The 26,678-nt window shown below is 43.1% G+C and overlaps 1 protein-coding gene across 1 annotated transcript; it reads left to right on the top strand.

Moving 5' to 3' along the window:
- Nucleotides 1-410: 410 nt before the first annotated feature.
- On the top strand, nt 411-25,392 carry LOC124043521 (protocadherin-17-like). Its single transcript, XM_046362207.1, has 4 exons — nt 411-3,989; nt 5,338-5,396; nt 5,567-5,739; nt 24,078-25,392. The coding sequence occupies exons 1-4, from the start codon at nt 1,503-1,505 to the stop codon at nt 24,686-24,688; spliced, it is 3,330 nt and encodes a 1,109-aa protein (XP_046218163.1). The 5' UTR covers nt 411-1,502; the 3' UTR covers nt 24,689-25,392.
- Nucleotides 25,393-26,678: the final 1,286 nt, after the last annotated feature.

Below are 26,678 nucleotides of genomic sequence, written 5' to 3'. Positions count from 1 at the left end.
AACATTGTAATTAAGTGGATTGGGATTGGAAGCATTGGATACATGCTCTGCAACGTTATTTTGTTCGAGTATGTCCACAAGCATTTCCACAGTCAGAAAACAAAGGTCTGTTGTTATGATTGCCTAGCCTAGTAGCCTAGTACCAGCCACTGCACGAACCTTTAACCAAAGCTTTATGGCAATACCCCCACTTTACCCAAACCCTCACAGGTTGTATCGGTTTTTCTATATTAATTCCCATCCCCACATGTGTATGATCCACACACTATCTCTAGGCCTACTGCACATCGAAATGTAGCCTATTAGGAACAAAATCCACAAGCACGTTTTTCATCTACAGCTCTCTCTCTCTCTCTCTCTCTCTCTGCTCTGTGCGCTCACATCAGTAACTGAATCACGTACCAGCGGAACAGCCCTCGTTCAATGCGAACTTGCCAGACCTATTGGAGAAAACCCCCAAGGCAGGATCTGTCACAGTTTCACTCATTGGTTGGAAGACGATCAGAAACAATGTTAAATGCACCAAGATATAAACTGGAGTCAGTGTGTAGGGCGTCGGGAGGATTCTACTGGTAACAAGATCTCAATGCCAAGAGAGCTGTTTTCAACTGTTGACGTGACCGGATAATTGAACACAGAATTATTTGGGGACCATATCGAAAAAAAAATCTACAACGTTGTACACCTGAAGTCTTGGATTTGTTTAACCTCTAAAGGAGCATTGTTGATGTTCTTACCCCGAATCAATGCGGGATGCAAGGGCACGAGGTCCAACTGGACTGGATTACCGAATTACTGGACTGATTATAGGACAATTATCGGGCAAAAGTCCTTATCGCTCACCAAATGTTCGTGAATGAAAGGAAAATGTAAAACGTGGTCCCGAAGGAGCATATTTATTTGATGCATCTGCTTTCCTTTATGGGTTGGTCCATGTGTACATAACCTGTATGCAACAGTGTGTAGCGCTCAGAAAAAGTATACTGTATAGATGGTCGCTGACTGTGCTGGGAAATGAATGGTTAAATGAATGAGTATCTCGGGTATTTTGCTTTAGGTAGGCTATAGATGTCGCATAAGGGCATTGCGCTTTTGTACTGTCTAACCTTCAGCATAGCGGGATGTACACACGTTTGTAACCTTGTAGCAACAGGGGAAATCATAAGCGCTTTAAAATAACCGAATATATTTTATTCGCCGCACCAGCGAATCACGTCTGCCACATGTTTCATTTTGTATTGCGTTAATGCGTGATATATCTTTGGGCGTTCATCTTTGTTTACACAAAGAGTTCATCATAGCTGTACTGCATGTGAGGGAGGTTAAAAGGACAGCGTAGAATATAGAAAAGATAGCAAGAAATTGATTTAATAACCTCTCCGTTGTGTTGGATACAAAACGACCTGTCTCCGTGTGATTTTAGTCGTAGTGTGGTCGCTGAACAAATCAACAGGTTGGAAGTTAAAACGGGAATTTTTAAGCACGCGCATCCTACACAGTAAATGGATATGCGTCTTCCTGTCATCTTTTTCCTTCTCTTTTGGGCTAAAGCCCGGACTCTGAAAAATCTAAATTATTCCGTTCCAGAGGAGCAGGGACCTGGAACTGTTATCGGAAACATTGCTAAGGATGCCGGATTTGGACCGGTGGAGAGAGGGGAAAAATCTAACTTTAGAGTTCTGGAGAATTCTGCTCCACATCTCATTGATGTGGACCCGGAGAGTGGGCTGCTTTTTACCAAACAGCGAATTGACAGGGAGACATTGTGCAGACGCAACCCCAAGTGTCAGCTCTCCATGGAAGTGTTTGCCAACGACAAGGAAATATGCATGATCAAGATTGATGTAGTGGATATAAACGACAACTCGCCAGGTTTTCCCTCAGATCACATCAATATTGATATTTCAGAGAATGCAGCTGCTGGGACACGTTTCCCTCTAACAATTGCGCATGACTCAGATTCTGGGGGAAACGGAATAAAGACTTATCAGGTCACCAGAGATGATTACAATACATTTTCTTTGGACTTGAAATTGAGGGGCGAGGGAACCATCTATCCGGAATTGGTAGTTCAGCGACCTCTAGATAGGGAGGATCAGTCCCATCATACCCTCCTTTTGACAGCCATTGATGGAGGGGAGTATCCAAGATCAGGGTCCATGCAAATCAATGTGAGAGTTACTGATTCAAATGATAATAGCCCAGTATTTGACAAACCCGCCTATGTGCTGGAGCTCCCTGAAAACTCACCACCTGGGAAAATGCTGATAGACCTGAATGCAACAGACCAAGATGAGGGCAGCAATGGACAGGTAGTCTATTCTTTCAGTGGATATGCATCTGATAGAGTCCAGGAGTTGTTTTCTATTGACCCCAACACAGGTGTAATAAAGATTCAGGGAGAAATTGACTACGAAGAGAATCCAACCATTGAATTTGACGTGCAGGCCAAGGACCTGGGGCCGAACCCCATCCCTGGCCATTGTAAGATTTCAGTCAAAGTGCTTGACAAGAATGATAATTGGCCTGTCATAAGTTTTGTCTCAGTCCGCCAGGGAGCTATCAGTGAGGCAGCACCTCCAGAATCTGTCATCGCCCTGGTGAGAGTCACTGATAAAGATTCTGGAAGAAATGGCCAGCTCCAATGCAGGGTACTTGGCAATGTACCATTCAGGCTGCAGGAAAACAATGATAATTTTTACACTCTGCTCACAGACAGACCTCTAGACAGGGAACTGAAAGACGAATATAACGTGACTATAGTGGCCAGAGACAACGGAATACCTTCGTTGAATTACACCAAATCGTTCACCGTGAAAATCTTAGATGAGAATGATAATGCACCGCGTTTCACCAAGACCATCTATGTGCTCCAGGTGCCTGAGAACAACATCCCAGGGGAGTACTTAGGCTCAGTTCTGGCTCATGATCCAGATATAGGTCGGAATGGAACTGTGTCTTACTCCATTTTGCCGTCGCACATCGGAGACGTGTCAGTTTACACCTACGTGTCTGTCAATCCTACCAACGGAGCCATATACGCCTCAAGGTCTTTCAACTACGAACAAACTAAGTTCTTTGAGTTCAATGTTCAAGCTAAAGACGCAGGGTCTCCTCATATGGAGGGCAGTGCCACAGTCAGGGTCAGTGTGCTTGACGTCAATGACAATCTACCAGTTATTGTATTACCCCTCCTGCTAAATGACACCGCGGAAATCATTATCCCTCGAAATGTAGGCCTGGGGTACATAGTGACCACGGTGAGAGCAGTCGACCACGACTTCGGCGAGAGCGGTCGTCTGACCTACGAGATCTCTGAGGGTAACGAGGAGCACCTGTTTGAGATGGACCCTGTGGCCGGCGAGGTCAGGACTGCCCATGCTGTGTGGGAGGACGTGGCCCCAGCTGTAGAGCTGGTAGTGAAGGTAACCGATCACGGCAAGCCCCCACTTTCTGCTGTGGCCAAGCTGATCATTAAGGCCAGCACAGGAGCCATGGCAAGAGGGGAGTCCGGGGCCAGCGGGGAGCAGCAGCACTGGGACTTGTCCCTGCCCCTCATCGTCACCCTTTGCATCATCTCTGTCTTGCTGCTGGCTGTCATGACTGCCATCGCCGTTAAGTCCAAGCATCAAGATAAGGAGGCTGGGAATTATAAGTGCCGCATGGCTGAGTACTCCAACTCCAATCCCCCAGTGGGGAAGGGCAAGAAGAAAAGGATCAACAAGAATGAAATCCTGCTGGTGCAGAGCGAGATGGAGGAGAGGGACTCTGTGAGCAGGATGAACGTGGTGAGCAGCCCGTCTCTCATCACCTCACCTATCTGTTTCGACTACCAGACGACCAGCCCCCTGCCTCTCACGCTGCCCAGGTCAGAGGTCATGTACCTGAAAACCACCTCCAACAGCCTGACGGTGCCTCGGGCTGGCTGTCACTCGAGCTTCGCAGGGCTTACCACAGAGACTCCTATGAATAGAATGTCAGTGATACAGGTAAGAAACAGAGTCATTGTACCATGTTTTTTATAGCCTTTTATTCTTCCATGGTATTTTATACAAATCTGCCACAAGAGAGGTCATTCTTCAAATCAATACTCATGCAATCAGACATCCTTGTTATCATTTGTATTCCCTGTCTGGCGCCATATGGTGCAAATTGAAGGACCAAAAATGCAGCATGATACACCACAAGCACATTGAAGAAATAATATATGAAAAGACACTGTGTTTTATAGACCGGTTGTTGGTGTGCTAGAGTAGATTGTTTGTGATCTACATATCCTCCACAGAGATCCTAACCAAATTGTCCCATTACGAGTCACTTCTAGCAGCACCTTACAGGTGGTCTAAATAACCAAGAAACCATTTCTGTAAGATATGCAAACCGTGTGAGTCTTGGACTGCGCTGCTGTACTGCCACTGCCTGATCCTCCTGCCACAGAGTGAAAACAAAACCCTGCCTGAAATCTGGGATTGGACAGGTGTTTGAACAGCTTGTCTGATCACATTAGTGAAATATTTTGTGCCAGACAGCTAGATGCACACAGCATAACCTTACAATCCCATTTCTTGCCATCCACAAACATGGGCCAGTTCCACACATCCAAATCCAATGTTGGAAAGATAAGACATTAATAGGGTCCAGCCCTGCCTTGTAAAAGATGACAAGGCTGCTTATGCAAGCCAGCATATTAAATTGACAAGGAGTGCATGTAATTTTATTTTGCACAGCGGTCTTTTCAGTTGTAAATTATGTAAATATCTAGGACAGTCTCCGAGACAGTCTCATTTGGAGATGATAACACTGATGACAAGAGCTGGCGCTGTCACCAGTTGCTAGGGCATGTGGGTGTGATCAACACAAACACATTATTCTCAAGATGAGAAAAAACAAGGATGCAGATGACAGTGGCTGATGCATTACTTCTCTCCCTCGCCAAACAGGCACATATGGACATAAAGGAGATTTGTTCTTATCAGGGTGCCACTGATAGCTGCTGCTGTCTCACACTGGAATATGCTTGATTGAAGCTCGAGTCCTTAATTGAAACAATAACAAAGCGGACATCCCGCCTCTGTTTTGATTTTTAAAAAGCTGAGGTATGGACCTGGAGAAATGTAACTACTCTCAAATTCATAGAGAGTTTTAAAAAAAATGGATGTAACGAGTAAGGATTTAATTTGTTCCTAAATGCTTCGGATGTACAGATCTGAATGCAGGCCAAGCCATAGTTAATGGAGGTGTCCTTTGAATATGTCATGTTGCTCATATAAACTGTTGCACACAGGAAAACTATTCTGGTGCACAATACACAAATAATTATCTCTCTTCAATTCTCAGACGGATAATTTTCCCTCGGAGCCCAATTATACATCCAACAGGCAGCCATTTGCTCAAAGGTAAGGCCGCTAAATGATAACTACCTGACAGCCGCCATTTACATTCTATTCAATATCAAGCCATCAGAACAAGCACGTCAAATAGGGCGCAAGGGCGATCACAAGAAAGACAGACGGAAGCCACCACCAAGGAGTTATGCTTTTTTCTCTCCTGTCTCCTCATCCTGCAGCAGCTCAACATTTAAGGATGCAGAGCGAGCAAGCCTCCGAGACAGTGGCCATGGTGATAGTGACCAGGCTGATAGTGACCAGGATACTAATAAAGGCTCCCACTGCGACACGTCTGCCAGGGAGGCCATCAAGATGAAAGCCACAGCGGTTAATGGCCAGCCTCTCGAGCAGGGTGAGTGGAAGCTCTCTCTCTCTGACATCTTAAAGATGCTTAACGGACCCTTGTATCAGACCCTTGTTTTTCCAATCACTGCACCAAGCCAAAATGCACTACAAACACATGTACACAGTCTGTTTATCCCCAGTTCTACAGTACCATCCTCAGGGTAAAGCTAAAGCTAATAATGATAGTACAGTGTACACATCAAAGAGATTCCTGGAATCATAATACTTAAACAAGATTTCAGCAGTATGAATTCTATGCAATTGCAATTTAGTCATTCAGAACAGGGTATCCCAAAGTTAGTTCTGGGGGCCCCCCATGTGCACATTTGAGTGTTTTCCCTAGCACTACACAGCTGATTCAAATAATCATAGCCTGATGATGAGTGCACCCAGGGGGGACCCCAAGACTAAGTTTGGGGAAACCCTGATCCAGCAGACTTACAGTATTGAGTGCATACATTTTCATACTGGTTCCGGGTGGGATTCAAAACCACAACCCGAGCGTTGCAAGCACCATGCTCTACCGACTGAGCTACACGGGACATAGGCAGCAGTAATTCAATCTTAGCTCTATGAGCCAGCATGATATTGTAGCTCAGCCCATATGGAAAAAAATACATTTAAAAGGGATACTTTGGGATTTGATCTGCCTCAGAGTCAGATGAACTCATGGATACATTTGAAAATGTAAAGAATTGGCCAAATCATATATACATTAAAATACATCTTGACATGCATTGCAAATTGCATTTCAAATGCATTTGAAAAGTTATTTAAAATACATCTGAAAATGTATTTCAAATGCATCTGAAAAAGTAATAAATATATTTTTTAAATATATGATTTGGCCAATTCTTTATATTTTGAAATGTATTCTGGAAATGCATCTAACTCAAGGGTTTGGCTTTATTGTGACTGTTTTATACATTGTAGAATAATAGTGAACACATCAGAACTATGAAATAAAACATGTGGAATCATGTAGTAACAAATAGTGTGAAACTAATCAAAATGTATTTTATATTTGAGATTCTTCAAATAGCCACCCTTTGCCTTGATGACAGCTTTGCACACTCTTGGCATTCTCTCAACCAGTGTCATGAGGTAGTCACCTGGAATGCATTTCAATTAATAGGTGTGCCTTGTTAAAAGTACATTTGTGGCATTTCTTTCCTTCTTAATGCATTTGAGCCAATCAGTTGTGTTGTGACATGGTAGCAGTGGTATACAGAAGAAAGCCCTATTTGATAAAAGACCAAGTCCGTATTATGTCAAGAACAGCTCAAATAAGCAAAGAGAAATGACAGTCCATCATTACTTTAAGACATGAAGGTCAGTCAATCTGGAAAATTTCAAGAAGTTTGACATTTTCTTCAAGAGCAGTCGCAAAAACCATCAAGCACTATGATGAAACTGGCTCACCACAGGAAAGGAAGATCCAGAGATACCTCTGCTGCAGAGGATACATGCATTAGAGTTAACTGCACCTCAGATTGCAGCACAAATAAATGCTTCACAGAGTTCAAGTAACAGACACATCTCAACATCAACTGTTCAGAGGAGACTGTGTGAATTAGGCCTTCATGGTCAAATTTCTACAAGAAACCACTACTAAAGGACACCAATAATAAGAAGAGACATTCGAGGGCCAAGAAACCAAATTTGAGATTTTTGATTCCAACCGCTGTGTCTTTGTGAGATGCAAAGTAGGTGAACAGATGATCTCTGGGTTGTTGATCGCTTCTGGTGGGGTGTTTCATCTTGTTTCATACACTATATATACAAAGGTATGTGGACACCGCTTCAAATTAATGGATTCGGCTATTACAGCCACACTCGTTGCTGACAGGTGTATAAATTTGAGCACACAGCCATGCAATCAAAATAGACAAACATTGGCAGTAGAATGGCCTTACTGAAGAGCTCAATAACCTTCAACGTGGCACCGCCATAGGATGCCACCTTTCTAACAAGTCAGTTCGTCAAATTTCAGTCTTGCTAGAGATGCCCCGGTCAACTGTAAGTGCTGTTATTGTGAAGTGGAAACGTCTAGGAGCAACAACGGCTCAGAAGCGACGCGGTAGGCCACACAAGCTCACAGAACGGGACCACCGAGTGCTGAAGTGCTTAAAAATCGTCTATCCTCGGTTGCAATACTCACTATGAGTTCCAAACTCCCTCTGGAAGCAACATCAGCACAACTGATGACCTCCCGAGTGGTGCAGCGATCTAAGGCACTGCGTCTCAGTGCTAGAGGCGTCACTACAGACCCTGGTTCGATCCCGGGCTGTATCACAACCTGGCTGTGATCGGGTGTCCCATAGGGCGGCGCACAATTGGCCCAGCGTCGTCTGGGTTATGGAAGGGTTTGGCCGGGGTAGGCCGTCATTGTAAATACGAATTTATTCTTAACTGACTTGCCTAGTTAAATTAAGGTTTAATTTAAAAAACAACTGTTCTACAGGAGCTTCATGAAATTGGTTTCCATGGCCAAGCAGACAGACACACAAGCCTAAGATTTCTATGCCAAGCTTCGGCTGGAGTGGTGTTAAGTTAGCCGCCATTGGACTCTGGAGCAGTGGAAACACGTTCTCTGGAGTGATGAATCATGCTTTACCATCTGGCAGTCTGACGGACTAATCTGTGTTTGGTGGAGGATGCCAGGAGAATGCTACCTGCCCCAATGCAAAGTACCAACTGTGAAGTTTGGTGGAGGAGGAATAATGGTCTGGGGCTGTTTTTTATGGTTCGGACTATGCCCCTTAGTTCCAGTGAAGGGAAATCTTAACGCTACAGCATACAATGACATTATAGACGGTTCTGTGCTTACAAATTTGTGGCAACAGTTTGGGGAAGGCCCTTTCCTGTTTCATCATGACAATGCCCCCGTGTAGAAAGTGAGGTCCATACAGAAATGGTTTGTTGAGATTGATGTGGAAGAACTTGACTGGCCTGCTCAGAGCCCTGACCTCAACCCCATGGAACACCTTTGGGATGAATTGGAATGCCGACTGTGAGCCAGGCCTAATTGCACAACGTCATCGCCCGACCACACTAATGCTCTTGTGGCTGAGCGGAAGTAAGTCCGCGCAGCAATGTTCTAACATCTAGTGGAAAGCCTTCCCAGAAGAGTGGAGTTGTTGCAGCAAAGGGGGACCAACATATTAATGCACATGATTTTGGAATGAGATGTTCGACAAGCAGGTGTCCACATACTTTTGGTCGTGTAGTGTATCAGTAAAGAAAAAGGAAATGTTGAACCAAATTGGGAAATAATGTAGATTGCTTGAGCATTTATTGAACACATATTCAACTTAAGTTCAATCTCACTTTCAAAAAGGTCGCTGCTTTCGTTAAGACCTGAGGCAGGCACCATCAGTTTGCACCATCGATGTTGCTGTGGACAGGGGAATTAGGGGAGTATATTAATTGCGGATAGGCAATTTAGAATTCAGAATGATGTGCATTGTTAAAGGATTGCAGCATGGGAACATTTTTCTTCCCTGTTCCGGCCATTCCCTTGGACAACATTCTTAGCATTGACTCACAAATCCAAGTCTTATTCAACTTTACTTACAATGACTTTATGATCTTCCGGGCTACACTGCATTTTCTTCCATTAAAGGTCCTGAACAGTCATTCTGAAAAGTACTTTTTCTTTCATGGCCAACTACCAGGAAATTTGAAAAGACAGGCTGAGTGGGCAGGGAGTTTATATTCAGAGCTCTCCTTGACTGATACCCCTTAATAATTCATTCAAGCATTTGACATGGGGACCAGTAACTTTATAATCAAACTTTATCAATGTAGAAGCAACAGTCATTTTTCATACTTTGGTCATCATTCAATTTCATGAAACATGATTTTGGCTGTTCATGACCTACGGAAACAAAATGGAACAGACGCATTTGAAGATAAGTAATTAGTTAGGAACATGACAGTCAACGCTTACAAAGTCGTTCAGCTATAAATATCTTTACCTCTGTGAAGAAAAGAGAAATGGGGAATCAAATGTGGAAAAAATATATACATTGCTTGACTGCTAATTAAACACCTTAGTTAGCAAAAGTTCTGTCTTACCTTAAAAAATGATGCTGCTAACTTTAGGACATCAGGCACCATCTGTTTAGATCATCAGTGTTGCTGTGGACAGGTTCATTCGTAATGAGGGGGTGTATTAATTGATCAGCAGTTTATAATTAAAAGTGGCTGAATGGTTCTGCCTGGTTCTGCAGATTTGCAGCTTGTCCAACATTCTTCTGACACATTTTGTCCAAAGTACGATTCTTGCCTAGCATTGACTAACACAATTACAAGGCTTGCACTGCTTTAGTTTACTTGATCATGCCTTCAGGTCAGCACATTATCTGCATTATCTACATTAACTAATGGAAACAAAATAAGGCAGACACATTTGAAGAGTTATTGAAGTAGCTAGCTAGCTGGCTAATTGGTATGCACAGTCATGTTTGAGTGTTGGGCTCAATTAATGGAAGCGATAGCAAGGAACAATTGGTTAGCCAAATTAGCCAATTTAGCTTTCCTCTAGAGTATATACAATTTTCTATTTTTACCAAGCTAGCTAGACCATAATACTCAGAATTTGTGTATACCCTTACAACAACAAAAAAACACACAATAAAGCATGGTTTTCAGACAAATATGTGTGAACACGTGTGAACAAATCACTTGGAAATGTAATGTGGGAAAAACAGACAGTTGGTGAACACAGGTGAAGTTTCACATGGATTTTTCACATGTCATTTTTTAAAACTTGATGCAGACACATGTGGTTTCCCAACATTTCACAGGTGATATTATAAGTTTCACATTTGTGCCTTTGTAACTAGTCGGGATTACAACCCGGGTCGCACAACCCGGGTCGCACACAACGTCTTCACCATTCGACCAAGAGGGCCAACACTAATTGTGAAGTCGCACATCACGTGGCTACCTCATCACGTGACCATTTTCAACCATGACCGACTCATGTCCGTTACACTTTCACATGTGTATTTTCACACTTTAATGTCAACTAGGGCTGTTAAACGATTGCATTTTGTTTTTATAGAGATGCTCAAATTGAGCTGTGATTTATTGTGGAAGTTTTCAATGTATTTTGAACACCCCAAAAATTGTGCAATAAATTACAAACAGTTATCTTGATTTAACTGATTAACTCTGACAGTGCTAATTTTCGCATGTTAAACTGAATAAATAAGGAGACAGGGAGCGTTAGCTTCTCTGTTTTTTTTCACTGTTCTTCTTCCAACGGTCACTGAGCAACGTATGAAGAACAGGGGCGTGTGTCTGCAGCAGTAACACTCCAAACGGATGGCTCAGAAATAAGAAATAATGCACACTTGAGTATTTATACTCAGGTCGGCTAAGTTACCTTTTTACAGAATTTGCAAATCCTGTGCAACATGTTAACACCACCTTTTGACATGTGAGGAGAATAACAACATTTCACCATCACATGTGAACTTGCAATTCCACATGTGAAAGTTAGATTTTAATGATGTGAATGTTTTTTTACATGTGAAAATGCAAATGAGATTTTCACATGTGAATGGTTTTCACGTGAACTTGCAATTCCATGTGTGAAAAGTGTGGTTTTCACATGCAGAGTTTTATTACATGTGAAACGGCAAATGTGTTTTGTCAAACTGCAATTCATTTGTGAGGTGAAAACATGTTTTTTTCTCACCCATCGACATATAATACTCCAAGACAATGTGAAAATGTGTTTTTAGACATTTTAGCAAATGTATTGAAAATTAAATACAGAAATATCTAATTTACATAAGTATTCACACCTTTGAGCCAATACTTTGTAGAAGCACCTTTGGCAGTGATTACAGCTGTGAGTCTTTTTAGATAAATCTCTAAGAGCTTTGGACACCTGGATTATACAATATTTTCCCATTCGTCAAGCTCTGTCAAACTGATTGATTTCTTTCATCACATCCCAGTGGCTCAGAAGTTTACATACACTCAATTAGTATTTGGTAGCATTGCCTTTTAAATGGTTGAACTTGGGTCAAACGTTTCAGGTAGCCTTCCACTATCTTCCCACAATAAGTTGGATGAATTTTGGCCCATTCCTCCTGACAGAGCTGGTGTAACTGAGTCAGGTTTGTAGGCCTCCTTGTTCGCACACGCTTTTTCAATTCTGCCCACAAATGTTCTATGGGATTGAGGTCAGGGCTTTGGAAGTATGCTTGGGGTCATTGTCCATTTGAAAGACCCATTTGTGACCAATCTTCAACTTCCTGACTGATGTCTTGAGATGTTGCTTCAATATGTCCATATCATTTTCCTTCCTTGTGATGCCATCTATGGCTTCTTCCTTGCTGAGTGGCCTTTCAGGTTATGTCAATACAGGACTCGTTTTACTGTGGATATAGATACTTTTGTACCAGTTTCCTCCATCATCTTCACAAGGTCCTTTGCTGTTGTTCTGGGATGCATTTGCACTTTTCTCACCAAAGTACGTTCATCTCTAGGAGACAGAACACTTCTCCTTCCTGAGCGGCATGACGGCTGCGTGGTCCCATGGTGTTTATACTTGTATACTATTGTTTGTACAGATGAACGTGGTACCTTCAGTCATTTGGAATTTGCTCCCAAGGATGAACCAGACTTGTGGAGGTCTACAATTTTTTTCTGAGGTCTTGTCTGATTTCTTTTATTTTTCCCATGATGTCAAGCAAAGAGGCACTGAGTTTGAAGGTAGGCCTTGAAATACATCCACAGGTACACCTCCAATTGACTCAAATGATGTCATTTAGCCTGTCAGAAGCTTCTAAAGCCATGACATTATTTTATAGAATTTTTCAAGCTGTTTAAAGGAACAGTCGACTTAGTGTATGTAAACTTCTGACCCATTGGAATTGTGATACAGTGAATTATAAGTGAAATAATCCGTCTGTAAACAATTATTGGAAAAATTACTTGTGTCATGCAAAGTAGATGTCCTAACCGACTTGCCAAAACTCTAGTTTTTTAACAAGAAATTTGTGTAGTGGTTGAAAAAGGAGTTTTAATGACTCCAACCTAAGTGTATGTAAACTACCGACTTCAACTGTATGTTTGGCCTTGTGTTTTAGGTTATTGTCCTGCTGAAAAGTGAATTCAACTCCCATTCTCCCAGCAGACTGAACTAGGTTTTCCTCTAGGATTTTGCCTGTGCTTATAGTATTCTGTTTATTTTTATCCTAAAAAACTCCTTAATCCTTGCTGATGACAAGCATACCCATAACAAGATGAAGCCACCCCCACGCTTGAAAATATGAAGAGTGGTACTCAGTGATGTGTTTTGCTGTATTTGCCCAAAACATAACACTTTATAATCAGGAAAAAAAAGTTCATTTCTTTGCAGCATTACTTAGGTGCCTTGTTGCAAACAGGATGAATGTTTTGGAATAGTATTATTCGGTACAGGCTTCCATTTCACTCTGTCATTTAGGTTAATATTGTGGAGTAACTACAATGTTGTTGATCTATCCTCAATTTCTCATATCACAACCATTAATGCTCTGTCACCTTTTTAATATCACCATTGGCCTCATGGTGCAATCCCTAAACAGTTTCCTTCCTCTCTGGCAACTGAGTTAGGAAGGAAGCCTGTATCTTTGTAGTGACTGGGTGTATTGATACACCATCCAAAGCCTAATTAATAACTTCACCATGGTTAAATGGATACAGTAACTTGCGAAAGTATTCACCCCCCTTGGCATTTTTCCTATTTTGTTGCCTGTTGATTTTTTGTCACGTTCTGACCTTTATTTCCTTTGTTTTGTATGTATTTAGTATGGTCAGGGCGTCAGTTGGGATGGGCAGTCTGTTTGTTTTTCTATGATTTGGGGATTTGTATGTTTCGGCCTAGTATGGTTCTCAATCAGAGGCAGGTGTCATTAGTTGTCTCTGATTGAGAATCATACTTAGGTAGCCTGGGTTGCACGGTTTGTTTGTGGGTGATTGTCTATGTTAGTTGCTTGTGTCAGCACAGGTCTCATTTATAGCTTCACGGTCGTTATTGGTTTATTGTTTTTGTATTCAGTGTTCTGTACTTTCTTTAATTAAATATTCACCATGAACACATACCACGCCACATTTTGGTCCTCCGATCCTTCTCGCCTCTCCTCTTCAGATGAAGAGGAGGAAGACCGTGACATTTTTAGGGGGTTTGTATAATTTGATTTACACAACATGCCTACCACTTTGAAGATGCCAAATATGATTTATTGTGAAACAAACAAGAAATAAGACAAAAAAACTGAACTTGAGTGTGCATAACTATTCACCGACCCAAAGTCAATACTTTGTAGAGCCGCCTTTTGCAGCAATTACAGCTGCAAGTCTCTTGGGGTATGTCTCTATAAGCCTGGCACATCTAGCCACTGGGATGTTTGGCCATTCTTCAAGGCAAAACTGCTTCAGCTCCTTCAACTTGGATGCGTTCCGCTGGTGTACAGCACTCTTTAAGTCATACTACAGATTCTCAATTGGATTGTGGTCTGGGTTTTGACTAGGCCATTCCAAGACATTTAAATGTTTCCTCTTAAAACACTCAAGTGTTGCTTTAGCCGTATGCTTAGGGTCATGGTCCTGCTGGAAGGTGAACCTCCATCCCAGTCTCAAATCTCTGGAAAATTGAAACAGGTTTCACTCAAGAATTTCCCTGTATTTAGCGCCATCCATCATTCCTTCAATTCTGACCAGTTTCCCAGTCCCTGCCAATGAAAAACATCCCCAGAGCATGATGCTGCCACCACCATGCTTCACTGTGGGGATGGTATTCACGGGGTGGGGAGAGGTGTTGTATGCGCCAGACATAACATTTTCCTTGATGGCCAAAAAGCTCAATTTTAGTCTCATCTGACCAGAGTACCTTCTTCCATATGTTTGGGGAGTCTCCCACATGCCTTTTGGAGAACTCCAAACGTGTTTGCTTATTTTCTTCTTTAAGCAATGACCACTTTTCTGACCACTCTTCTGTAAAGCCCAGCTCTGTGGAGTGTACGGCATAAAGTGGTCCTATGGACAGATACTCCAATCTCCGCTGTGGAGCTTTGCAGCTACTTCAGGGTTATAGTTGGTTTCTTTGTTGCCTCTCTGATTAATGCCCTCCTTGCCTGGTCGGTGAGTTTTGATGGGCGACCATCTCTTGGCAGGTTTGTTGTGGTGCCATATTCTTTCCATTTTTTAATAATGGATTTAATGGTGCTCCGTGGGATGTGCAAAGTTTCGGATATTTTTTTATAACCCAACCTTCATCTATACTTCTCCAAAACTTTGTCCCTGACCTGTTTGGAGAGCTCCTTGGTGGTGCCCCATGCTTAGTGGTGTTGCAGACTCTGGGGCCTTTCAGAACAGGTGTAGATATACTGAGATCATATGACAGATCATGACACTTATATTGCACACAGGTGGACTTTTTAAAAGTAATAATGTGACTTCTGAAGGTAATTGGTTGCACCAGATCTTATTTAGGGGCTTCATAGCAAAGGGGGTGAATACATATACACACACCACTTTTCCATTTATTTATTTTTTATGTTAATTTGGACTATTATGTGTATGTCCATTACATGAAATTCAAATCCACTTAAATTACAGGTTGTAATGCAACAAAATAGGAAAAACACCAAGGGGGTGAATACTTTTGAAATGTAAAAAGCTGCTTATTTTATTTGTACACATCTACCAATCGGTGCCCTTTCTTTGCGAGGCATTGAAAAAACTCCCTGGTCTTTGTGTCATGCAGGTGAAAGAGGACCCAAACGCGACTTAACAGAAACAGAGTTTATTAATGTTCAAAACGGAATAACTGAAATCCTCTAGATTTGTAGAGGGAAAACAACTGGAGAAGCACAGACTGCAGGTCGCTTCGGGTAGGCGCAGGCCGTAGTCGACGGCAAAACAGGAACGGAACACAAAGGAATAAATAGGGACTCTAATCAGGGAAAGGATCGGGAACAGGTGTGGGAAGACTAAATGATGATTAGGGGAATAGGAACAGCTGGGAGCAGGAACGGAACGATAGAGAGAAGAGAGAACGCGAGAGAGTGAGAGAGGGAGGGGGAGAGAGAGGGCTAGAAGGAGGGAAAGAACCAAATAAGACCAGCAGAGGGAAACGAATAGAATGGGAAGCACAGGGACAAGACAAGATAATAAATGACAAACATGACAGTACCCCCACTCACCGAGCGCCTCCTGGCGCTCTCGAGGAGGAACACTGGCGGCAACGGAGGAAATCATAGATCAAACGGTCCAGCACGTCCCGAGAAAGAACCCAACTAACGAAAACGATAAAAAGGGAAACTAGGGTACTACTCTAAAAAAAAAAATGAGAACTAGGGACAGACTGAGACACAGCAAGGGCAGGGACAAGAACAGGAGAGATGCGATGGCAGGGAACAGACTGAGACCCAGCAAGACCAGGAGCAGAAGCAGAAAAAAATTACCAGACTTCTTCTGCGTTGAACACGCAGCCACGAAACGGCGCGTGTCACGCTCCTGAGTCGGCCACCAAAAGCGCTGGCGAATAGACGCAAGAGTGCCTCGAACACCGGGATGACCAGCTAACTTGGCAGAGTGAGCCCACTGAAGAACAGCCAGACGAGTGGAAACAGGAACGAAAAGGAGGTTACTAGGACAAGCGCGCGGCGACGCAGTGTGCGTGAGTGCTTGCTTAACCTGTCTTTCAATTCCCAGACTGTCAACCCGACAACACGCCCATAAGGAAGAATCCCCTCGGGATCAGTAGAAGCCACAGAAGAACTAAACAGTCAGGCTTGGTGTTCTTGCTACCCGGACGGTAAGAAATCACAAACTCGAAACGAGCGAAAAACAACGCCCAACGAGCTTGACGGGCATTAAGTCGTTTGGCAGAAATGTAAAGGTTCTTATGGTCTGTCCAAACGACAAAGGAACGGTGCTTATGGCGAGCAGTTCTTTACCCACATCATTGTTGCGCTCAGATGGCGACAGGCGATGAGAAAAATAAGCGCAATGAACAGACTGGAAGCGCTGGGATAGAATGGCTCCCACGCCTACCTCTGAAGAACCTCGACAATGAATTGTCTAGTGACGTCATTGGAGCGGACAAAACGTTCTTTTAGAAGATCAAAAGCTCCCTGGGCGGAACTCTTGACAGAAGTAAGAGCTGTGATTGACCGAAATTACGCATCTTTAGCGAAACCTAAAAGCGCTGCAACTTGACCTTGGAACGGGCCAATCACTGACAGCTTGGACCTTAGCGGAATCCATCTGAATGCCTTCAGCGGAAATAACGGAACAGAAAAGTAACGGAGGAGACATGAAAAGAGCACTTCTCAGCCTTTACGTAGAGACAATTTCTAAAACGCTGTAGAACACGTCGAACGTGCTGAACATGAATCTCAGTGACGGAGAAAAAATCAGGATATCGTCAAGATAGACAAAAACAAAAATGTTCAGCATGTCTCTCAGAACATCATTAACTAATGCCTGAAAAACAGCTGGCGCATTGGCGAGACCGAACGGCAGAACCCGGTACTTGCCCTATATTTTCCACTCGTCCCCCTCTCTGATGTGGTAAGCGTTTCCAACTTAGTAAAGCACCTGGCTCCCTGCAGAATCTCGATGATGACATAAGGGGAAGCGGATAACGATTCTTAACCGTTATGTCATTCAGCCCTCGATAATCCACGCAGGGGCGCAGAGTACCGTCCTTCTTCTTAACAAAAAGAACCCCGCCCCGGCCGGAGAAGAAGAAGGCACTATGTTGACAAATAATCCTCGAGAGCCTTACGTTCGGGAGCCGACAGAGAGTATAGTCTACCTCGAGGAGGCGTGGTCCCTGGAAGGAGATCAATACTACAATCATACGACAGGAGGAAGGGAGTTGGCTGGGACCGACTGAAGACCGTGCGCAGATCATGATATTCCTCCGGCACTCCTGTCAAATCGCCAGGTTCCTCCTGAGAAGTAGGGAGAGAAGAAACGGGAGGGATGGCAGACATTAAACACTTCACATGACAAGAAACGTTCCAGGATAGGATAGAATTACTAGACCAATTAATAGAAGGATTATGACATACTAGCCAGGGATGACCCAAAACAACAGGTGTAAACGGTGAACGGAAAATCAAAAAAGAAATAGTCTCACTGTGGTTACCAGATACTGTGAGTTAAAGGTAGTGTCTCAAATTTGATACTGGGAAGATGACTACCATCTAAGGCAAACATGGGCGTAGGCTTGTCTAACGGTCTGAAAGGAATGTTATGTTTCGAACCCATGCTTCGTCCATGAAACAACCCTCAGCCCCAGAGTCAATCAAGGCACTGCATGTAGCACCCGAACCGGTCAGCGTAGATGGACCGACATAAGGGACCTGAGTAGTAGCGCTCACCAGTAGCCCTCCGCTTACTGATGGGCTCTGGCCTCTTACTGGACATGAATTAACAAAATGTCCAGCAACTCCGCAATAAGGCACAGGCGGTTGGTGATCCTCCGTTCCCTCTCCTTAGTCGAGATGCTCCCTCCCAGCTGCATGGGCTCAGTCTCAAAACCAGCGGAGGGAGATGGTTGCGTTGGGAAACACCGTTGATGCGAGCTCTCTTCCACAGCCCGGTGACGAAGATCTACCCGTCGTTCTATGCGGATGGCGAGAGCAATCAAAGAGTCCACATCTGAAGGAACCTCCCGGGAGAGAATCTCATCCTTAACCACTGCGTGGAGTCCCTCAGAAAACGAGCGAGCAGCGCCGGCTCGTTTAGAGGCAGCAAGAGTGCGAAACTCAATGGAATAATCCGTTATGGACCGTTCACCTTGGCATAAGGAAGCCAGGGCCCTAGAAGCCTCCCCACCAAAAACTGAACGGTCAAAAACCCGAATCATCTCCTCTTTAAAGTTCTGGAATTTGTTAGAGCAATCAGCCCTTGCCTCCCAGATAGCTGTGCCCCATTCTCGAGCCCGGCCAGTAAGGAGTGAAATGACGTAAGCAACTTTCGAGCTCTCTCTCTAGAGTATGTGTTGGGTTGGAGAGAGAACAAATCTCACACTGCGTGAGAAAGGAGCGGCACTCAGTGGGCTGCCCGGAGTAGCAAGGTGGGTTATTAACCCTAGGTTCTGGAGGCTCGGCAGGAAGTAACAGGTGGCACAGACGTAGACTCTGGAACTGTCCAGAGAGGTCGGAAACCTGAGCGGCCAGGTTCTCCACGGCATGGCGAGCAGCAGACAATTCCTGCTCGTGTCTGAGCATGGCTCCTTGGATCTTGACGGCAGTGTAAACAGCGTCTGAAGTCGCTGGGTCCATTCCTTGGTCGGTTCCTTCTGTCATGCAGGTGAAAGAGGACCCAAACGCGACTTAACAGAAACAGAGTTTATTAATGTTCAAAACGGAATAACTGAAATCCTCTAGATTTGTAGAGGAAAACAACTGGAGAAGCGGCCACAGACTGCAGGTCGCCCGGGTGCGCAGGCCGTTCGACTGAGACACCTGCTCACACGCACGTCTGATGAAGGCACAAAACACGACAGGACAGGGTGATACACAATCACGGCAAAAAACACGACAGGACAGGGCGAAACGCAATCACAGCATGGTGAATACAAAACAAGGAACCGACGGCACAGGAACGGAACACAAAGGAATAAATAGGGACTCTAATCAGGGGAAAGGATCGGGAACAGGTGTAAGACTACATGATTATTAGGGGAATAGGAACAGCTGGGAGCAGGAACGGAACGATAGAGAGAAGAGAGAGCGAGAGAGTGAAGGGGGAGAGAGAGGGCTAGAAGGAGGAAAGAACCAAATAAGACCAGCAGAGGGAAACGAATAGAATGGGAAGCACAGGGACAAGACAAGATAATAAATGACAAACATGACACTTTGTGGTTGAATATGCGCTTGACATTCACTACTTGACTGAGGGACCTTACAGATAGTTGTATATGTGGGATAAAGAGAATGGGTAGTTATTAAAAAAACATGTTAGCCACTATTATTGAACATGCAACCCGCAAAACACCAGTCTCAACGTCCAAAGTGAAGAGGCAACTCCAGGATGCTGTCCTTCTAGGCAGAGTTGCAAGAAAAAAGGCATATCTCAGACTGGCCAATATAAAGAAAACATTAAGATGGACAAAAGAACACAGACATTGGACAGAGGAACTCTGCCTAGAAGGCCAGCATCCCGGAGTCGCATCTTCACTGTTGACGTTGAGACTGGTGTTTTGCGGATACTATTTAATGAAGCTGCTAGTTGAGGACATGTGAGGAATCTGTTTCTCAAACTAGACACTCTAATGTCCTTGTCCTCTTGCTCAGTTGTGCACCGGGGCCTCCCACTCCAATTTATATTCTGGTTAGAGCCAGTTTGCGCTGTTCTGTGAAGGGAGTAGTACACAGCATTGTACCAGTTCGTCAGTTTCTTAGCAATTTCTCGCATGGAATAGCCTTAATTTCTCAGAACAAAAATAGACTGACGAGTTTTATTTATTTGTTTCTGGCCATTTTTAGCCTGTAATCGAACCCACAAATGCTGATGCTCCAGATACTCAACTTGTCTAAAGAAGGCCAGTTTTAATTTCTTCTTTATCAGCACAACAGCTTTCAGCTGTGCTAACATAATTGCAAAAGGGTTTTCTAATGATCAATTAGCCTTTTAAAATGATAAACTTGGATTAGCTAGCACAACGTGCCGTTGGAACACAGGAGTGATGGTTGCTGATAATGGGCCTCTGTACGCCTATGTAGATATTCCATTTAAAAAATCTGCAGTTTCCAGCTACAGTAGTCATTTACAACATTAACAATGCCTACACTGTATTTCTGATCAATTTTATGTTATTTTAATGGCCCCCAAAAAATCATGCTTTTCTTTCAAAAACAAGGACATTTCTAAGCGGACCCCAAACTTTTGAACGGTAGTGTTACATTTAGACAAAAACGTAAATGAATTTGGAATCCATTTTGAGGTCAGGAAATATATTTCAATGTGTATTTTTTTCTGCATGGGAGCCCTGTCGCAGAAATGTCGAGCTGCACTGCCAAGATGAAATGAAGGCACCAGAGTGGAAAGTAGATGATAGTTAAGCGGATAAAAGGGTCCATCGGCTGAAGGAAAGAATGTTCAAACATCCTCTACCGGCTTGAGCGTTCAAACGAGCTCATATGCATGGCATCGTGTACCCCTATGGCTGTCTCATTTGATCATGTCATTACTTGATTAAAAAAAACTTTCCTTCCAGATTGAATTGGAAGACAGGGACAAAAGAGCATGACAGACACTTTCGGTACAAACAGACAGGTAGCTTTTGGTGGCTCCTTACAGAACGCTTTCATACAGCTTTTCTGCGGGCGACATTCTCAGTTGCCTCGTCTGGAATCTTAAATGGAATAGTTAGAATGGACCGTTAGAATAGGCATGTAAAAAAATAGGAGTATGTCATACCAGCTATGTCAAGTCTTGTTGGCGTGGTCAATAGGCTACATACAATCACTGATGAATTTCAATTTCCACCAGTCAAGTCCTTTTCACCACTGGTCGGATTATGATTGGTTTATGGAGCTCTTTTCCTGCATGATATGATGCATATAAAAGATAAGGCACGTCTCCCATAAAAGTCAGTTTGTCTGCAGTCGGAAAGATAATGGAGGACTTGACTGAAGTGGGTCTGGTTCTCATTTCCCTCAGTGAGAGACAGAAGTGTCTTGGAATTGAAAGGCTGTGGTCATCAGATCCCTGTGCAGTACTTTCCACTCCATTTGCATTGCTATGAGCTGTTTGTTTGTGGCGTGCTCAGGAGGACAGCGATGGGAACACTGTTGTGGTTGCCAGGGGGACGTGTGGGATTGTGTGTGTGTGAGTGTGTCAGGGGAAACGGCAGGGCCATGCTCTCTCTGTGGGAGGTGTAAATTCAATCACACTTTTCTGGAGCACATATTTCTGAGTCTGATTCTCCAGACCCTGTTCAAAGGCCAATCAAATGGAAAGATATTGAAAGAGATGTTTCTTATGTGCAGAGTGGAATTTACACACAGCACTGATGCTTACTTGACTGGAATGTCAATTAATTTAAAGGACTACATTTTTAAGATAAGAGAAATGCAAAGAACTGGGGCAATGCATTTAATATTAATAGCTTGTGTTAACGCTTTTTTTTCTGATGTACTCAGAGTTGTCTTTGGTTGTAGAAAATGTACAGCAGTTTAAAGCGAAGCTAATTGTCGCATTAAATGTGTACTGTAAGGGTTTGTCAGTTCTACATTGAATGTACATTGAGTGTGCAGAGAGTTCATCCTCCAAGCATGAAAAGTCAGATGCTTTCTGTGTATATTTCTATAGGCCACAGCACACACATACTGGATTGTGGGAAGTGTAGATACCGAATATGTTCTTTATCTCTAGGAAAATAAGTAGTGAAATCCAGCAAGTTGTGCAGGTAGCCTGCAAATCCAGCAAGTTGTGCAGGTAGCCTGCAAATCCAGCAAGTTGTGCAGGTAGCCTGCAAATCCAGCAAGTTGTGCAGGTAGCCTGCAAATCCAGCAAGTTGTGCAGGTAGCCTGCAAATCCAGCAAGTTGTGCAGGTAGCCTGCAAATCCAGCAAGTTGTGCATAGTTTAGACTTAATGCAAAGAGCACTATACAGGAAAACCGAGCAGTCTTTGAATCATATCCCGAGAAGCCCTAACACAAAAGGGCACAACAGTAGATTAAGTAGTGTTTTTGTATTTTCACCTTTATCAAAGACTCCAGTCTCCCCTCAGCTTTGATACAGGTAATTTATGCACCTGTGTGTCTCTCAATTGCGTCCCCCTCTGAATATGTATTGTCTCCAGGAGAAGCCAGGTGCATTCATCTTGGGGTTCTCGGTTGCTAGGCTTTGTCTGTTTCTATTTATAATGACCAGGCAGGTTCTTTTCTTGGAAAACATGTTTTTCCCTTCAACTTAACCATAGTACACCACCCATGTGATCCCTTTAAATGGGTCCTTTGTGTCCCTGGCTTTTAAAAAGCATCCACAAGGCATATCACTGCAATTGTAGACCCATTAAACATGATTAGTCCTGGAACTCTAAGGTACCTTAAGAGATTTAAATTATACTGACTGTGGCAGGATCATGGCAAGGCACAGCCTGTCTACTCTTGCTATTTTTCGTAAGATCCCAAAGTCTTTAGGAACAGCTACAGTATTGTATGTACAAGGGAAGGAGGTAACATAAAGATGTAGGATCTTAATTTGAGCCAGTTTGCTACAGCAGGAAAATAATCTGTTTTTGTGCGTGAATTATTATGTGGATTCTAATTCATGTGAATTTTTGTAAGGGAAAATCAAGTCTGAAATTTAAAAATGTAAGTTACAAGTTTCTAAATCCTTGTTAACACCTCAAATACACTTTCTCCTGGATTGCAACAGGGTGATAAAGTTAAATCCTACTGTACATCTGTATGGTTGGTCAGTGTTGTGCGAGACATGAGCACACAAATCCTGATAACGAAGAGCTATTGTTTCAGGCCAGGTGTGCTTCTTTGCCTATTAGCTGTGAAAATAAACGGTCATTGTGAGTCGAGATATGATAGTTTCCTATATTTAACCACTTTGCCGTATGTATGTGTTGCAAAATTAACATAAAATGCCTTGTTAGCACCTATCTTAATGGGTGCTCATACCCTTATATTAATTCTTAATTGTCTGAACTAATTTAAATTCACCGCGTACTGTGAGAAGGCAGGGCAAAACTGGCTTTTTAGTTCTCTCAGACATAGATGCAGTAGTCCAAAATATAAAGTGCAAATACTTTTATGAACCTTTTCAATATACAGACCTCTCTCTTTACATCATTGTCAAAGGCTAGATTCTCTGCAGTGGTGAGCGCTACCTCCAAAAATAGTTTTTTTTTTGTTGGTCTTTTTATATGTATATATGTAAAACTGGTTGTAGTCTGTGGTTCGTCTACCTTGGTGGGTATGCCTTCAAAGCACAGTGATTGTAATGTGTAGTTCGTCTACCTTGGTGGGTATGCCTTCAAAGCACAGTGATTGTAATGTGTGAGAACTACGTTGCAGTTTACATAATCTAACTGTTGTCATTTTGTTCTCCCTTTGATTTAATATGCATTTTGAACTCACATTTTCTCTTGATCTTGGTCCTGACAGACTGGAAATTGGAGTGGTTGTACTTATTCCCTAGAAATGATTTATTCATTTTTCTATGCTTTTTATTTTAGTATGTGTGGGAGGAGATTGAGCTGGCTCTGAATTTAATTGTGTTCTATAACTTGCATATTTGATTATACTTTGTAAAGCGATCATCAGTCATTTAATAAGAACTTTGTAAATCTTTCCTTAGGACAAGGCAGATCTATTCACTGCACAGATGAATGTCGTGCACTGGGCCATTCTGACAGATGCTGGATGCCAAAGCTACGTGTAGGAAGCCAAGCAGACAGCGCCGATAATCGCACCAACCTTTTCATCCCAGTGGGAATGGAGGCCATGGTGGAGACAGAGATTTATGGCAGCCTCAACCGCAGTGCAGCCAGAAAAACCCTCAGCACATTCGGGAAGGAGCAACGGGACAGCATCATCCTAGTAGCCAACGTCAAACCCTACTTAAAGTCTCAGCGCGGCCTCAGTCCCTTGCTGCAGGAGTGCTCCTCCGTGTCCAGCAGCCCCACCAAGGGGGACACACCCCTGGACTCCCCAACCAAAGGGCCCAGGGAGGAGGTGAGGAGGGTCGGGGAGGGGGGCACAGACAGCAGTGCCTATGGTCCCCCAGATGGCCAGTGTTCACCGCCCCATACGGAACTGGAGGATCCGTCGTACCTGTCCTGCGACCTCAGTCCCAAGTCCCTGTCCAACAGCCTTATCCACAGCTCTGCAATCAGATCTGGGATCATCAGCCAGGAATGTGGGGGGATGGAGTGCGTCAATCTGGACCAGCGGGACTCTGGGAACTAAAAGGTCAAAGTCTGGGCCTTGCTCTCATTTGGCCGCCATGTGATGAGGTCACAGATGAATGACGAAGGGGTAATTTGTTTTGACCCAGGAAGGTTCCAGACACGCATTGTATAACCAAAAACCATCAGACATGAACTATCTTTCTTTTTTTTTTGATTCTGTGGTTTGTTGTTCAAAGTAAAGTGTGTGGTGTTGGTTTCTGACTGCTGTGTGCGGAAGGGGAAGAAAACCATTGCTTTCATGCCATTACGTGTTTTCATGGTATACCCTTCAATTTAGATGTCCGTGTTTTACACATTTCAAGCTCCAATTTTGTGAGGCTGTTGAACGAATTGCTCCTGTTTAAGGTATTAAGTGCTGTCTGCTTATGTACAGTGAAATGTTTTGTCTTCACTTATTGTAGTGTATGAGAAACATCATTTGGATATTTCAGACAATTGAAATACATATCATTCAAGTATAATACAATGTGAAGTGTCTTATGAACGTTTAAAGGCGACTCTGCTCTGGTAAAATAGGGAATGTCGCTTTTCATAAAACAATTTGAGGTCCCTGAAAAATCTAACCGTTTTTTTAATGAATGTATTTGTAATTTTATCGTCGTCTTCTCTGCAGTTTATGTGCAAATAAGCTGAGCTTTCAAGTGAATATAAGCTGCTGTACCTGTTGTTATTAAATTTGTATACACATGTGCTACTGCGAAACATGGAATGTAATTATTTTTGACAAATGGTGCCTCTAAAGCTATTAAGCTTTGTTTTGCCTGAGGATCATAATTCTCTCTCCATGGTATGGTTCAAGGGCTGACATGATTTATCTTGCTTAATCAACTGTCAGAAAAATCTGCAACCCCACAAACACACACCAACACGAGCCATGACTATTTACAATAGCGGTCGAGATCCCACTCTTAAGTTAACTTAATATTATCATACTCTTAACCGCAGTCACCTTTCTTTTTACACACCAACTAATGATCTTTTACAGCAAACAAATGAAATCAGACAATATGAAATGCTTCACAGGTCTCAATTAATTTGATCCCCCTGTTGCAGGAAAACATGTAGTGTATTTGAGGTTGAAAATGGGTTCTGAAGATTGTCATTTCCACTTTGAAATTTAAGGCTTGATTTTCCCTTAGGGACACTGTATAAACCCCTACAAAAATGTCCATTAATTATAATCCACATGATTCACCTTTCCTGTTGCAGCAGGATTATTTTCCTGCTGTAGCGAACTGGCTCAAATTAAGATCCTACATCTGTAGTTTATGCAAGTTTCGTCGACCTCAGCCCACTGGTGTACCTCATTAAACTGCAAATCAGCCAAACCTATGATGCTTCTATGCTGCTTAAGCATTAAACAAGTCCCCGGTGTATGGTACGTGGGAATTTGTTTAACACTGGTGTGCCTGAATTAAAGCCAGCTGCAGAATAGCCGTCCATTTGAATCCATTTTCCCCTTCTTGACATCCCATTCTGTACCATCCTGAGCAGAATAGGAACCGTTTGTCATGAGAACCACTAGTTTCAAACAAGAAAGAGCACCAGTGCAATAAAATCCCTAGCAGGGGTAAGCACTTCAGGTAAAAGTGATGGACAACAGCAATGATATGGCAGCCCTAGCTCGTTTCTCCTGTCTTTGCTGGTTCAGCTCTTTCCAAACATACCATGTTATTCCCTCTGATGCTGTCTGTAGCTCTATCAAACAGTGGCATGGGTTCTGCGAGTGACTAAAGCCGCATAACAGGGGAACTTGAATCCCTTCCAACTCATCTGGCTCTTATACAGTAGGCTACTCTACTGCTGCGCTACTGACTATTCACTAAATTGTATTTTTATTATGATGCATTGATTTGTGCTAAATTAGATCACCATCTCAAAAAGGCTATGTGTTTCACAATAGCTAAATTATCTCCATGAATTGCCTTTTCTATTTTCTCCTGTCTTATCTGAAGCCGTAGAAGACATATGACATCTATGTGTCATCT

The sequence above is a fragment of the Oncorhynchus gorbuscha genome, linkage group LG01 (genome assembly GCF_021184085.1).
Source record: "Oncorhynchus gorbuscha isolate QuinsamMale2020 ecotype Even-year linkage group LG01, OgorEven_v1.0, whole genome shotgun sequence".
Classification (NCBI taxonomy): Eukaryota; Metazoa; Chordata; class Actinopteri; order Salmoniformes; family Salmonidae; genus Oncorhynchus; species Oncorhynchus gorbuscha.
Note: the sequence above shows the minus strand (reverse complement) of the source record. Positions and strands in the feature narration are given on the sequence as shown.

Excerpts from the sequence above, each read along its gene's own strand:
- LOC124043521 (XM_046362207.1), top strand. The coding sequence starts at position 1,503 with ATGGATATGCGTCTTCCTGTCATCTTTTTCCTTCTCTTTTGGGCTAAA. Across the intron at positions 5,397-5,566 it reads AGGCAGCCATTTGCTCAAAG|CAGCTCAACATTTAAGGATG; the intron begins GTAAGGCCGCTA and ends CTCATCCTGCAG. Across the intron at positions 5,740-24,077 it reads TGGCCAGCCTCTCGAGCAGG|GACAAGGCAGATCTATTCAC; the intron begins GTGAGTGGAAGC and ends ATCTTTCCTTAG.